This window comes from Helianthus annuus, chromosome 13 (genome assembly GCF_002127325.2).
Source record: "Helianthus annuus cultivar XRQ/B chromosome 13, HanXRQr2.0-SUNRISE, whole genome shotgun sequence".
Taxonomy (NCBI): Eukaryota; Viridiplantae; Streptophyta; class Magnoliopsida; order Asterales; family Asteraceae; genus Helianthus; species Helianthus annuus.
Genome location: NC_035445.2, coordinates 81,624,044 through 81,640,208, shown reverse-complemented (window position 1 = coordinate 81,640,208; position 16,165 = coordinate 81,624,044). Strand labels below are relative to the sequence as shown.

Genomic DNA, 16,165 nt, shown 5'->3' with positions numbered 1-16,165 from the left:
ATTTTTTTTATTGGGTAAGTTTTTAATGTTTTGACTTTTGAAGAATAAGTGTTTTTTTTATATGATAGCTAACTAGACACGTTCATTAGTGTTTTTAGTTTTCCTGTGAACGTTAACATAACTCTTGTAAACATTTATTCAAACCGTATATGTGTACATTAGTACTTGTTTGAATTTTGAATCTTCTGGCAACCACTCTTTAAAAGATTAACCAGCAAGTAAGAAAATAACTTAACCTAGAGATTACAAAATGATATATAAAAAAAAAGAGAAACACGCCCAGTGGGACTCGAACCCACAATCGCCTGATTAGAAGTCAGACGCCTTATCCATTAGGCCATGGGCGCTTTTGTTTATTGTTGATTGTATTTGCTAATATATACTGGCTTCAAGTTTATTTTGTTTGTGGCCAATTGAAATATTAAATTATGTTTTTGAAGTTCTGATCATGCTAGATAGCATCTAATAATGTTTGACTATAAAGTTATAAATGTGTATACATTTATAAGTTTTAGAGTGTTACGAATTAGATTAATGGTATTTTGGGTGATTTTAGGAAAAAAAAAAACCCTTGCATAAACCAATAATTAAAGTGTAAAGTTTTAGTCTTAACACATATTATGACAAATTGCGATCTACAAGAGGTGGCGTTTACGATGCCCCGTGAAAGTTGTGTGTTATTTTTGGGTCAAGTCGTTTATGATCCTAATGAGTTCATACACGTTTTTAGACTTAAATATGACCCTAATCCACAAACACGATATGTAACACTCGTCACTCTGAGTGAAAAAGAAATATGGTTCCACAATTAAACAACTATATTATGAATCAAAATTAAAGAAAAAGATTTTTTTTGAACAACAATGAAATTTGATTAAACACAAGACCTTAGTAACAAAAAACTAGAAAAGATCTGAACACCCTTACAAGAAATGGATAATGATATTTATTAGATTCTTATAATTACCTAATTTATATAATATCAATTATCAACATAGATATGCATATTGTGTTTTTACATTTTACATTATTGCTTTATTTTGTTTGGATATATTGTATGGTGGACTTTTGTGTTTTTACATGGTTTTATTGTGGTTGGCCCGCCATCCACGTGTTTATGTGGGGTGTTTGTTGTTGACACACCTTTAACTTTCCAACTTCTTCATATTTCATTATTATCGCAACATGTTTCTCTTTATACATCTTGCTCTCTATCTCTCTCTCTCTCTTTCTAAAAGTTGCACTGTTGTAGTCAGTTGTTAATTGTGTTATTTACGGTCCTATTACGGTGATTCTTATGCCAGTGTTATTTGTTTGATTTTTAGGTTATTATCATGTTTTATGGGGTTTTCTTTAAACCCTGGCTTTTTGGGTTGTTATTTTGATGTTTGAATCTGATGTGTTTTCAAGTTGTATAGGCAATGAGCCATTGGTGAGCCTTAACATGCTTTGAATGGGCGTTTTGATATGCCATTGTTGTCCGTTTATGGCTTGGATTGCTTGGTCTAACCTTTTAGGGTTGTAATTTTGACGGTTGAATCTAATTTATTTTTCCACATGCATAGATGATGAGCTATTTGTGATCATTGGAATTTGAGCTTTGTATGTGACATGGGTGTTTAGATTTGTCGTTGTTCTCCCTTTATAGCTCACTTTGCTTGCTTTGGCTTTTTTAGGTTGTTATTTTGATGGTTGAATCTAGGTGATGAGCCATTGGTGAGCCTTAAATGTTGCATGTTAGACAACATGCTTTGAATGGGTGTTTCGATTGTTGAGCCATTGGTGACCCTTAAATCTAGGCGATGAGCCATGTATTTGATACTTTAAAGAAGATGCTCTGATGGGGTGTTTGGATATGTGAGTGTTTAGGTATGGATTCATTATTAGCGATGAACTGTTGGTGAGCCATATTGGTTTCCAGTTGTTGCCTATGTTTAAATCTTGATTCATTATTGAGGATTACCAATACATAAGCCATGTGTATGGTGTGTTGTATAAAAGATGTGTTTACCATTAGCGTTTTTGTCAGTAATGAGGTTGTGTTATTTGTATGAGCCTCAATGGTGCCATAGGTAATGTATGTGTGGCATTGGTCTTATTAAATGTGTTTGGAAAGTTAGCCAATTAAGCTTTGCTGAGCCTTTGTTTGTGTACACCTGAATCTAGGCCATGATGATGTCTGTTTAAGGTTGGCGGCTGAGATGGCTTTTGATGAGAAACCTCGCCTCCTTGAGTCTAAGCCAACACTTCTGATTGTATACAAATGTTGGCGGCTAAGATGGCCTTTGAGGAGCAACCACGCCTCCTTGAGTCCGAGCCTACATTTCTTATTGTTGATAATTGACATTATATAATGCATTTGGTGTTTAGACACTATGCATTGTAAGCTTCGTTCGTGACTGTATATAATATCAATTATCAACAATGATATCCATAAGGTTCTTGTACTCTTTGCACTGTTGTTTTATTTTGCTTTGACGTGTTGTGCGTTGGGCTTTTGTGTTTGTTTACATGTTTTTTGGCCTCCATGTGTTCATATGTAGACTTTTTTGTTGGCACGCATTCAGCTGTTATAAAAGGGTTTCAAGGTAACGATATGAAAGACATTTGGTCGTTATTGTTATAGCATGACGAATGTCTTTCATTTGCAATCACAATAGCGAACCTATATGAGCCTGATGCTAATATGAAATGAAACTATAAAACACAACGTCTTTACTTGCCCGTAACATTTCAAATTCATTTCGACTAGGTGCATTATTGTTTAAATTCATTTTGTACCAAAGAACATAAAAAGTGTCACAACACATAAATATTAAGAAAAGGGTACGTTTGACAAATCCATTAAAAAAGATGTATGGCGTGACGTTTCTACCGTCGATCAGATACGTCTTACTTAACGGTACTTTAAACGTCGTTTAAACCTCTGTTCCGAATTTCACTGCCAATCCTAACCCTAACCGTAACCCTAACGTCCTTCCAATGGCGTCGTGTGACGACGAATTCACCCTCATCACTGACGACACCTCCACACACCAACCAAACCCTAACTTCCACCACCATCACCACCACCACTTCTCCGCACCACCGCCGTCACGGCCACCGCCGGAAGCTATTCTCCAATCCAACGGCGACGGTTACACCGACGACGCCTTTAATTCACAACCTCTAGTCGTAGTTACGTACGAAAACGAATCCGATCCGAACAGATCTGCCGTTAGCGGCGCGAGAAACGATAAACGGAGCGATCGCGAAGAGTTAAGCGACGGAGGAACGCCGTACAGTTACAATAAGAAGGTGAAAATCGCAAGTAATTCGTCGGATTACAGGAAGGATCGAGAAGAGTGGAGTGATGCAGCGATTGCGTGCTTGTTAGATGCGTATTTGGAGAAGTTTGTGCAGTTGAACCGTGGAAATTTACGAGTTAGGGATTGGGAAGAGGTAGCGACTGCGGTTAGTGAGAGGTGTGAGAATCAGTCGAAGAGTGTGGAGCAGTGTAAGAATAAGGTGGATAATTTGAAGAAGAGGTATAAGTTGGAGAGAAATCGGAGTATGAATAATAATGGCGGTAGCGGTACGAGTCATTGGCCTTGGTTTAAGAAGATGGAGGACATCGTTGGCAACTCGTTGCCGGTGAAATCCGCGGTGGATGATGATAAATGTGTCGGTGGATTGAATGCGTCCGGTAGACAATCGAAAAGGTATATGCGATTTAGGTATATCTTGTTTATGGTTGTTTGTAATTTCGGTTGTAGTTTTAGCTTTTTAGTTGGAGGATTGGTTTTAAAATGTGCGCATCAGGAGCGCATAATGCGCGCAAGACATGATGCAGAGATGAGATCGCATCACGTGATGCGATTCTATGATGCGGCACCTTATGTAGTTGACCATTATTTGAATACATTAGACTAGTGATTGAACAAATCTGACTAGAAGTGATGAGAGTATCTTATATTTTAGTGTTTAAAGGTTGACAGGTTAAACATTGTCTATAAATAGTTTTTAGCATTTTTTTTTATAAAGAACGTCTCGCATACATGATGTGCGCACATCGCGCATCACACACCAGCTTTTGGGAACAAAACACATCGGTTTGCCACGCGTTTTATAAAACCAAGGTTGGAGGTAAATAACAGTTGTTAAATTGAGTGGTAGAAACATGAAAGGTTAACGGAGTTTGAGAAACGAGTTGTAGATCAATGATGGTAATTGGATTTTGTAATTTATGTATGTTTCTGCAGATATATGACAGCAACTTCGAGTGGAAGTGGTCAAATTACTAACATGGAGGCAAAGTCAGTGACGAGTCCAAGATGGCGGAGAGTTGTTTTTAAAATTAGTGGTGCTGCATTGGCTGGAACTGGCTCACAAAGCACTGATCCAAAGGTAATTACAACCGTAAATGTTTGGTATAGTATAGAAAGTGACATACAGAAACTTATAGGAAAGGATTAATAGTGAATTTTGTATGTTACGGTAAGCAGCAGATAGCACGAGATACAGAAATCACCACTAGTTTACTTGTTGGGCGATTCCAAGTTTCCAACTCAGAATTAGGATATAGATAAACCACCTAATCTTACTTGGATTCCAGACACCTTTCAATGAGCCAATATTAAAATGGAAGTGGTTTGTTAATCTCAAAACTAAGAGTTAAACAATGAATTTTACGATAATTTTCTCTGCTTCTCATATCTTCATTTGGTTACATCTAGGAGAGAAAATTACATGGACACCAATATGCTACATATAGGTAATTGAAAATTGACTAAAATTGAAAATAAAGAAAATAATAAAGACTGAAAATTGCATACATAAACAAATTGAAAATAAAGGAAAATAATAAGTTGAAAATTGCATGATGTAAACGTGCTGTGCATGGTTACTGATACGATGGTTAAGAGTAGTTGAGTTGTTTCTCTTGAATCAAGGTGACCTAAGTATATGAACCGCCAGTATCCGCTGCAGTCTTTACAGCTAGGAGATCCCCAACGGCTAGAAATCTTATATTTCTTACGACATGGATATCAGATGGCTGAATAAAGTTTGAAGAATTGTAGTCATACCTTGCGTGATGCCATGCATAATATTCTAAGTTACAGATTTGCTTGTTTGTTTTTACTTCATAGGTGGCAATGCTGATTGCTAGAGAAGTATCACTGGCCTGCCAAATGGGTATTGAGGTATTCGTTAATTTCAGATAATAGTGACGTTTGTGCTTTCTTACCCGACCTGTAACACTTGAGTGTTCTCATTCAGGTGGCGATAGTAGTTGGTGGTCGCAATTTCTTTTGCGGGGACTCATGGGTTGCAGCTACTGATTCGGATAGAAGTACTGCTTATCAAATTGGGTAATATTTTTAGTTTCTTCTTATGTGACAATTATATTATAGAGTTAGAAGTTCATGATAGTTTTTTAAACTCAAATATGCACTAATCTGATATGTTTATCAGTATGATGGCAACTATGATGAATTCTATACTACTCCAATCAACATTAGAGAAACTGGGAGTTCAAGCACGTGTACAATCTGCCTTCTGTTTGCCGGATGTTTCTGAACCATACAACAGGCAACGGGCAATCCGGCATCTAGAAAAAGGCAGAGTCATAATATTTGGTGGTGTTAGTGCTGGCACAGGGAATCCCCTGTTCTCTACTGACACAGCTGCAGCTCTAAGAGCCTCTGAACGTATGTTTCATAATATTTTAACATTTGTCTCAAGTTACTTATATATTTTTCAAATTTGATGCCTGATGGTATGTTTCCCTTGTGCAGTTCATGCTGATGTGGTTATTAAAGGTACTAATGTACATGGTATGTACGAATGTGACAACATTAGCAGCGTTGCATATGAGCACATTTCTTTCAGGGAGTTGGCTTCTAGAGGTTCATCTCAGATCGACAAGATGGCTGCAACGTTTTGTGAAGAGAATTCGATTCCTGGTTCGCATTCTTTTATTCTCACTCCTGCGTTTCTGTTTTTTTTTTTTTCTGACTAGACGACTAGCAACGGTTACTCTTTGCACCCACACTTATGGTTGTAGATGTTCAAACGATATACATATGCCTTTATGGATACAAGTATACTTAGGGCTGCAAACGAACTGAACGAACACGAACAAGACCTTGTTCGTGTTCGTTTGTTAAAAAATATGTGTTTGCGAACCGTTCATGAACACACTTATCGAATGAGATTTTATGTTCGTGTTCATTTGTTAAGGAAATGAACTTGTTCGTATTTGTTTGTTAATTTTAGGCAACGAACAAAAACGAACGTTGACGAACACAAATGAGCACAAACTGATGTTCATGAACACAAATGGAAACAAACGAGCACAAACAATCGTTCATCAACAGAATTTATAATACACTGACACTTATTAGATATTTAATTTGTCGGAATTTTGAAGTATTTAAATAAATATAAAAACTAAAAACACTAATGAACTATCGAACACAAACGAACACGTTACCAAACGTTCACGAACATAAACAAACGAACGCGACCTCTGTTTATGTTTCTTCATTTAACTAAACGAACAAAATTTATTGTTCGTGTTCGTTTGTTTAATAAATGAACACAAACAAACTTCCCGCCGAACTGTTCGCCGAACGTTTGGTTCGTTTGCAGCCCTAAGTATACTGTAATATGGATTCTGGAGGAGTGTCTTTACAAATGGCAACATAATTTTTTTATTTTTATTTTTTTTGCAGTTGTGATATTTTCTCTTCATGAGCCTGGAAATATATCAAGAGCATTATCTGGGGAAAACATCGGTACACTAATCGATCAGACGGGGAGGATTGGTTAAATATTAATGACCCCGTCGCACTATCAAGTTGAAAGTGTTAATTTATCAGGTAACCAGTCTGTTCACCGGTTCACCTATCGGTTTTCTCTTAGATGTGATTAGACTCAACAGTGTTTAGAAATTGATGATTTGCACAAAGTGGGTATTCGTACGTTATCACTTCTAGTCATACACTACCAAATTAATGCTTTTGACTATTTTACCCTGCACTTGTTATTTTTTTTTTAATTTTTTTTTACTATTGTGAAGGGGAAAAATTAAAAAAATAATTTGTGGTGTATGGCTAAAAGTGGTGGTGTACAAAATTGCCTCTCTTTGTGATATAGGTGACAGTTTTGACCCGTTAAAAAACGGTCATAGTTATGTAAATTACCTAGATGTAGAGGTCTAAAGTATGATGTTGTAGCGTTGCCGTGTTATTTTGGAATGTAATTGTGAGGTAACAAATATGCTTTTAATGTTCTTGTTTTTTTATGTATATCTCGTAATGCAGTTTTCGTGTACTACATTATTTAAGCTGGGGTTTCTTCATAAACTAAATAAAAACGTCTTACATTTTTCTAAAATAGAACGGAGGGGATGATACACTAAGAAAGTTGTAATTTGTTAAAAAAAGTAAGGGATTTTTATTTTTATTTTTTACGTATTTTTTCCTCTTAAAAGGCTTTATTGCATATTTACCCAACCACTAAATTTAATTACATATTTCTTTTTTTCTTATGAAATTACCCATTTACCCTTACCCTTTTTGTAATATCTTTCTTAAAATCAATCTCTATTCACAACTAGTAAATCAAACACCATGGCGCAACCCTGCTTCACATGAACCACTTTGCAAACGACGATTGCCCTCACATGAAGCAACCCTGCCTCACTCGACGGAATCTTGGTTCGACAGCACTTTCTGGTTGGGGTTTTGCAACATGCATTCACTTTAAATATGGATTCTAGTTGTGTATTGAGATTAAATATCTCATCGTTGTTGTGATTGGGATTAAATATCTCATCGTTGTTGTGATTGAGATTAAATATCTTATGGTAAATAGCATATATTCTAACATCATCTTAATGAATTGGAACGACCTAAATGTTCGGTCATTTCAGTTTAAATTCTATTAGTTAAATATTTATAAGAAATAAAACAATAGTTGGTGTTCTTTTAACATATCTAGTTACATTGATTTAACATAGGGTTTTTTTTTTTTTTTTTTTTTTTTTTTTTTTTTTTGTTTTGAGTTAATTACAATGATGGACCCTGTGGTTTATAGCTAGTTTCGTCTTTGGGTACTGACTTATTTTTTAACAGGTTTGGGCTTCTTGTGATTATCAATTTGTAACGAGTTTGGGTATTAACGCTAACTTCTATTAATGTTTCTGTTAAATTTGAGTAGAATGACTAAAATACCCTTTTATAACTACAGGGACCATTTATGTAATAAATCATTGTTAATTACAGAGACCATTTGTGTAAATTCTTAACAAGTATAAAAACAAAACAATCCCCAACCCACATCATCTCCATCGCCTACCATATCCTCCATCAATCACCATCCGTCAACAGTTCTTCGACATAATCATCCTCTCCGACACCTTGTCCTTCACCGATCATCATCATAACAACCACCCGACGACCCGCTTTCATCATCCGTAGCCACCATTGTCACCGAACCATCACCAACCATTACACACTCCTACTTCTGATCACCGCTGTGATACCGCATCATCAACCACCATCATCACACAACCACCCACAAATGCTACCTCCGCATCTCCATATCCACCGTCGCGCCACCACGGCTATCACCTCCACTGATTAACATTCACCCACTGTCCTCAACGTCGATCTCGGGCCACGTTCATCATCACTCGACCACCGCTCCTATATGTTCTTGTTTTAACAGTGTTTGTGGGTGTGTGGGTTGCCAAGTTTGTGAGTTCTTGTTATGATCAAAACCTGCAGCCACCATCATCGCTACCCATCCTCACCTTTGATCAATCGCCGTCACCTACACCGTATAATATCCGAACAAATGTCACTGTTCACCATTTGCCATTGCTACATCACGAATCATCACCATCATAATCGTATTTCATCGTCGACCGCTCCAAACCTGCTGAGTCATTGTCTTGAAAGTGAAAGATTTGATCTTGATCTTGGTTTCTTAAGAATTTACAAGACGTAGATCTGATTTATGTGGGTTTTGTTTTCATATTTACTAGCTTACAACCCCGTGTATTACACGGGTTGAGTGACGAAAAATGTAAATTATAAACTTGTATATAATCCTTATTAATGAAATGACTTATTTAGATAAATTAATAAAAATAAAGAACAATTATATTTTCATTACTTGTACATGTGATTTGATACTTTATTAGTAATTATAGTTTTTATCCAAATAATATATTTTATCTTAACAAATATATATGGTTAGGGTAAAATGAAAACTTCTACAAGATATGAGAACTGAACCTTACAAAAGGTTTTTTGATTTTTTTATAGAGGGTGTTAATGAGCGGTTAGAGACTCAAAGTGTTAAATTTTTTGATTTTGGATTCAAGTGGTTAAAACCACTAAAACATAGGGACTCAAAAAGTTATTTACTATTAATTAAATTTGAAATTATACGTTTGATCTCTAACTATATTAAATAATATTATACTTATTATATTATCATATTATCTGATACATTTATATTTGTTATAGATAATTATTATTTAAATTTGAATTTAGATGTTTATCTCTAACTATATTAATTAATATTATATTATATTTTGTGTATAAAATTAATATGTAATACTATTGTTAAAAGGGAGGAGTGACACATGTACAAAAAGATTTTCGTTTATTAGTATAGGAAGATTAAGAATAAGAATAAGAATTTACACAAATGATCCCTTTAATTAACAATGATTTGTTACATAAATGCCCCTTTAGTTACAAAAGGGTATCTTAGCCATTCTACTCAAGTTTAACAGAAAAATTAACAGAAGTTAGTGTTAATACTTAAACTCGTTAAAAATTGATAATCACAAGCCCTAAACCTGTTAAAAAAATAAGTTAGTAACCAAAGGCGAAACTAGCTATAAACCACAAGGTTCATCTATGTAATTAACTCTTTTTTTTTAACAACAAAGATTCTATGATTATAGAAAAAGGTCCAGCGGAGCTGAAAAAACCCAAGGTACAAATACAGAAAATAAAAACAAGAACGAAACAAACAATTATATTATGACATCTCTAACATTAAAATCTTTTCATCTCTCCCAAACGAGACCTGCTATCTTTGATCATTCCTTGATCCATAGAAACGAATTCTCCTTTATTTCTTCCACCGTGTTCCATACAGATAGATTGCAATCATTGAATTCAAGCGAATTCCTCGATTTCCATATTTACCACATCGTTGTCATTATAATAGCCTTAATTACATTCTTCCACGTTGTCGGTGCTTTGAATGCTTCCACTCGCCGAAGAATGTCTTCACAGTTGTTAATCTCTTGCTGATCCATTAGTTTTAACCATACCATAATGTTCCACCATGTTGCACGAGCTAGTACGCAACTAAATAATAAATGTTCTACCTATTCCTCCTCGACACCACACCTCGAGTACATTCCGTTCTCTAAAGCAATCCCTCTACGAGCCAACTCTAGTTTAGCCGGGATACAATTCTTTGCAGCTCTCCAAACAAATAAATTGACTTTTGGCGGCACCCATTTATTCCAGAATGCTCATTCCACATCGCCTTCTATCACTTTTGTTCTGTGCATTTCACTCCTAAGAATCGAGACCGAAAGTGATTCGTTTTCTTTCAGTTTCCATCTCCATGAATCTTCCTTCTCAATTATGTTGTAATCGTTTAAGACTCCCAACAGCTCCAGGTATTGGCCCATTCTTTGGCCCACGAACCCACTCTTAAGCCTAGCCATGCATTTCTCCAATTTTTGTAGCACATTCATAGACATGTATATTTTTATCTTTTGCCAAACCAAAAATAAGAGGGAACTTGTCCTTTAGATTTGTTTCCCCAGCCCATATGTCAACCCAAAATTTTGTATTTTTTCCATTGCCCAACTTTACAATCAGATTTTTACTTAACGACAAATTCAACTTCGTGAACTCTTTGTCTACTCTAACAGTATCTTTCCACGTACCACATAACTTATTTTTTTAAGGAATAAATATAACTGACCTTTTCTTCGAATAAATGGCTTCAACCACTTTAATCCAAAGAGCTCCCAAACCATAACTAATAGTAATAATTTTATATTACCCTCAAATTTCCACCACTTTAGCATTTTGCATGTAATACTAGACAACACATCATAACTAATTGTAATAATTTTATATTCATAGAGTAAACTGCTATTTTGGTTCCTCAGTTTGCCCACTTTTACCATTTTAGTCTAAAACTCAAACCTTTTAAATCTGGGTCCCTGTGGTTTCACTTTTATTGCCATTTTAGTCCAAAAATGAAATCAACTCATATTTGGCTAATAAAATCCTTTTATTTTGTCCTTTTCCCCAGGGGCAAAACGACCAATATAATTTTATTATAACACGTTATTAATTAAATTAATGAAATCAGCTAATATTTGACCATTTTGCCCTTGAAGAAAAGGACAAAATAACAAGATTTTATCAGCCAAATGTGAGCTGATTTCATATGTTAAACTTCATCAGTTTTACCTTTCTACATAAAAATAATCTTATAGCATATGTAATATCGTTTAAATATGCTGATTTTTATTTTTAAATAATTATAGATAATAATATATCTTACCTGCAAATAACAATATACATCGTAACATTCTTATTCTTTTAAGTGAAGTATAAAGGCTTATGAATGCCTTAACATCATGTAGAGTGGAAGACACAAATAATGCTCTCATTTTTGAGCGTTTTACGTCATGTAGCAGTACAGTCAGTAATGAGGTATTATGAGGCGTTTTTCTAAAATGAGTGTAGTAGAGATGTGGGCATTTGTGAGACATTATGTTAAAAGAGGTGTAAAAAATCAAATAAAAAAAAACCATCAAAAAAGGGTATTGGCCAACCAAAAAGTAGAATACATGTTATTGGCCAAACAATTCAAGAAGAGGCGTGAAAAAAGGACGTCATATGCTTTTATTTTTGAAAAAGACGCCCCAGGGGGCGGTTGATGGGCGTTAAGGGGCCTTTTTTTTTTTTGGAAAAACAGGCCCAAAACCCCCACTACAGGTGGTCTAAGACCATGTGTAGTGGAAGACACAAATAATGCCCCCATCCTTGGGCGTTTTGCGCCATGTGGCAGTCCAGTCAGCAATAGGGCATTATTGGGCGTTTTTCTAAAATGAGTGTAACGGGGATATAGACATTGTGGGGCATTATTTAATAGAATTTAAATAAAAAAACCATCAAAAATTGATTTGGCTAAACAAAAAGGATGCATGGTCATTCGCCAAAGAATTAGAACAAAGTCGTGGAAAAAAGAACGCCAAAAGCACTTTTTTTTGAAAAAAACGCTCAGGGGGTGGTTTAGGGGCGTTTTAAGGCGATTTTTTAAGGAAAAAATTTTAAAAAACCTCATTACGGGTGTTCTAATAAAGTATTGACATATAAAACTCATTGATGAAGTTTGACATAGGGAAGCTATGCTTTTACTTATGCTTTGACACTTTTATAGAAACAGACACGAGTTTTCAATCATTGATGAAGTTTGACATACGGAAGCTATGCTTTTATATATGCTTTGACACTTTTATATATACAGACACGAGTTTTCAAATTACATAAAGTTTTATTAAAATGTTTTTCTTATAGAAACAAACATGAGTTTTCAAATTGATGAAGTTTGACATAGGGAAGCTATGCTTTTATTAATGCTTTGACACTTTTATAGAAACAAACATGAGTTTTCAAATTACATAAAGTTTTATGAAAATGTTAGAGTAAACTACCATTTTGGTTCCTGTGGTTTGGGCAGTTTTGTCATTTTAGTCCAAATCTCAAACTTTTTAAATTTGGGTCTCTATGGTTTCATTTTTATTGCCATTTTAGTCCAAAATTCAAAAACTCTCATTTTACTATTGCAACCTATCTATTTTATCTTTTTGTGCAGGGGTATTTTTGTCCAACTGTTTTTCATTTAACATTTTCTTAATTAAAAAACTAAATTAAATACATTATTAATTCCTTTATATACCCTTATTAATATTCATATATCCATTTACATCATCTTCAACCTCCAAATAAAACCCTAACCAGAGATCATCTTCAACCCCCCAAATAAAACCCTAACCCTCGAAGCACATCATCTTCCCCTACAGTTAACTCGAATAAAGTTTTTGCTTTTCCCTCTTGTAATGATATTGTCTGATAGGTGTTCAGTTATTCCGTTTTCAAAAAGGGCGGTAATGGCAGATAGCAGAGTCACCGGTATCTACCAAAATCAAAACCCTAAAAAGCACAAAAGCAACACCAGAATCCTCACAAACCGATGCTTTACTTCACTATCAAACGCTGCAATTCCTTTTGTGCTCCAAGAGAAACCCTAAAAAGCGAACCAATTACCCCACTACTAAAAGCAAAGGATCTCCAAACTCTAACTCTTATAACCCAATCCAAAACCTCAATCATGATTCCAATTCCACATTATTCAGCAGCTTTCTGCACACAGAAACAGTTATTTTGTTCAAATTGCAGGATGAGATTCAAACCAAGTGTTTTGTTAGGGTTTGGGGGTGGAGATGGCGAGTACCAGTGGGACCAAGGATGGGGTGGGCCTACCGAGGTCGTTGACAGCGAGCTTGTGCCGTCGTCGCTTGCTACAATTGCTCTGATTCTTCGTGTTACGAATGAGATCGAGAAGGATAATGAGAGAGTTGCTTACTTGTGTATGTTTTTTAATGCTCTGTTTACCTCCGTCATTCATTTTGGGGGTTGAAAATGATGTAAATGGGGATATGTATATTAATAAGGGTATATAAAGGAATTAATAATGTATTTAGTTTAGTTTTTTAGTTAAGAAAATGTTAAATGAAAAGCAGTTGAACAAAAATACCCCTGCACAAAAAGACAAAATAGACAGGTTGCAACAGTAAAAAATGAGAGTTTTTGAATTTTGGACTAAAATGGCAATAAAAGTGAAACACAGAGACCCAGATTTAAAAAGTTTGAGATTTGTACTAAAATGGCAAAACTGCCCAAACCACAGAGACCAAAATGGTTGTTTATTCAAAATGTTATATATATTTCTAAAGTAACATTTTCAATTGTCTTTAACACTTTTTATTCACCATTGATGGTTCATATATTTTTCTTATTATTATTTTATTATACACATATTACTTTTATATTATTTTTAGTGTTAGATATTCTTGTTACGACACATAACTAATAACATGTTTATTTTTATTGAGATTTCGTTGTTCATAGCTGAGCCGTAGTTGCAACCGAACACATGTAGATATTAATTTAGTTAATGTTATGGCATTTTTTTTGTTTTATTTATCCTTTGTCATATGTGCGATACCGATCGAACTCTCCTCGTGCCCCCGCGGCCCCGCTGTAACGCCATTTAGATTAAAGCTTACGTGGTTTATATTAATCCTTCAATACACCATGTAACAATTTCTTTTAATTTAACCTATTATAGTTAAAACTAACTTTTAACTATAGACATGTTTACTTAACCGTGTTATTTGCTTATTTTTACTGTTATTTAGATTAAAGCCTAAATGGTTTAAATATTAATCCATCAATAAACCAGATAACGAGTACATCATCTCCGGCATCTTCCTATGACCCAGCCGCGAAGCACAGGCTCAAATACTAGTTAAAAAAACGAGTAGTTGCATCTTTTTATTACAAATATAGATTTTTTTCTAGTGTTTGAATAAAAAAATCTCTTGCAATCTTATGAAAGATGTCACACGTATTTTTCTTTTTCTTTTTTTTTTTGTAATAAAAACGGGTTAAACTAACGAAAATGAATTTAACTTGTATTTCTTTAGAAGAACAAAACAAATTTTTGTTTTGTTTTTGAAGAAACACGTAACTAATTTTAGGGTTAATTAGTTGGGTTTATGTTTCAAACATGAGTGTTAATCTTCTTTTGCTTTCCCGAGCTCCGTAATGTTCCGATCTTCCTGCAAAACAAAACACCATTAGCTCGTTAAGAGGGGAATACGGGGGTTTCCCTCTTAACCAGACTCCGGCGTGATAATAAGTATCTGCTTTGAGGAAATAAGTGTGTGTTAAGAGTGAGAGAGGAGAGTGTAGAATGTTTAACCTGTGCATAAAGGTCTCTATTTATAGCCGGAGAGGTGTAAGAAGAGATGGGCTGATGGGCCTTGGGCCGAAAGGCGACAAACAGGGAATATCCTTCTTGTCTCACTGGTATCGGCCGTTAGTGCATTCTTGAAGATCTCTGGTGCTGGCGCACCATGATTGGAGCCACGTGTCCCTGTTGTCGGCCTCGTTGTCCCTCTGCTATCTGCAGGTAAGTGGAGATCATGGGGCAGGTGTCGCCGCCCTCTGATTGGTGCCACGTAGACGTCCTTGTGTACTTATTGTCTCCTGCACGTCAGACGATCGTGGAGCACGATAGAGCACAACCTGGAGGACGCCGGTTGGCTCTTTCTTCTGCCACTTGTACCTTGTGTACCTTCTAAAGTGGCCTTGCGCTCTAACTCCTACGCGACCCATGTTGAGCATGTAATTAGCCTGCGCAGGGTTGTAGTTGCTGAAGGCTCTTATTCAGAATGCTAAGTGTTGAAACTGATGTTATCTCTTGTTTGGACCTCGCGCAAGGTCAAGGTCTGCTTAAGCAGCCCGCGCAGGTCTAAGATTGATCACCTAGCTGAGTAAGGAGTATGGTCCAGCGTGCGACCTAGATGGTCTGCGTGGCTTTTTAGGACCATACCCTTTCAAGTCCCTCCAGTCCAGTGCTGCGCCATGCGCGAAGTAAATAGTTGGAGTTCTGGACTTAGAAAAAAGGAAGTGCTAGGTTAGAAAAATGCCTGCTAGATCATGGGAAGCCGTGCGCATGTAAGTGTTTGTCAGTTACTACGGCCCGACTACCAGGTTTGTCTTTTCATAATTCTATGCTTTTGAGTATAAGCGCGCAGGTTCATTGGATACTTGTGAATGCTGCGCGGCCTGGGTAACTTCTGCATGAAGTTTGTAGTAGCTTTGAGAGGGAAAAGCCTCGAATTTTGAATTCTGACAGGTTGGTGCGAAATGTCGTTGATGGCGACATTTGAGTTGACTGCTGACACGGCCATCATCATGCTGTCACTGACTGTTCGGCTCTCTGTCAGGCGAGTGAGGCCCACGCGCGCGTGGTAACCGTCACTCCGAGAATC

The 16,165-nt window shown here is 35.9% G+C and overlaps 1 protein-coding gene and 1 non-coding gene across 2 annotated transcripts; one reads left to right on the top strand and one right to left on the bottom strand.

The window, feature by feature from the left end:
* Positions 1–274: 274 nt before the first annotated feature.
* TRNAR-UCU lies at positions 275–347 on the bottom strand. Its single transcript has one exon. It is a non-coding gene; the product is annotated as a tRNA-Arg (tRNA).
* Positions 348–2,794: 2,447 nt separating this feature from the next.
* LOC110898336 lies at positions 2,795–8,286 on the top strand. Its single transcript, XM_022145107.2, has 8 exons — positions 2,795–3,701; positions 4,242–4,386; positions 5,130–5,183; positions 5,260–5,351; positions 5,455–5,690; positions 5,778–5,945; positions 6,717–6,863; positions 8,121–8,286. The coding sequence occupies exons 1-7, from the start codon at positions 2,983–2,985 to the stop codon at positions 6,812–6,814; spliced, it is 1,512 nt and encodes a 503-aa protein (XP_022000799.1). The 5' UTR covers positions 2,795–2,982; the 3' UTR covers positions 6,815–6,863; positions 8,121–8,286.
* The last annotated feature ends 7,879 nt before the right edge of the window (positions 8,287–16,165 follow it).

Bases quoted from the DNA above. Each gene is read 5' to 3' on its own strand.
- LOC110898336 (XM_022145107.2), top strand. From the start codon at position 2,983: ATGGCGTCGTGTGACGACGAATTCACCCTCATCACTGACGACACCTCC. The intron at 5,184-5,259 runs GTATTCGTTAAT...GTTCTCATTCAG, and splicing joins CCTGCCAAATGGGTATTGAG to GTGGCGATAGTAGTTGGTGG. The intron at 5,946-6,716 runs GTTCGCATTCTT...TTTTTTTTGCAG, and splicing joins TGAAGAGAATTCGATTCCTG to TTGTGATATTTTCTCTTCAT.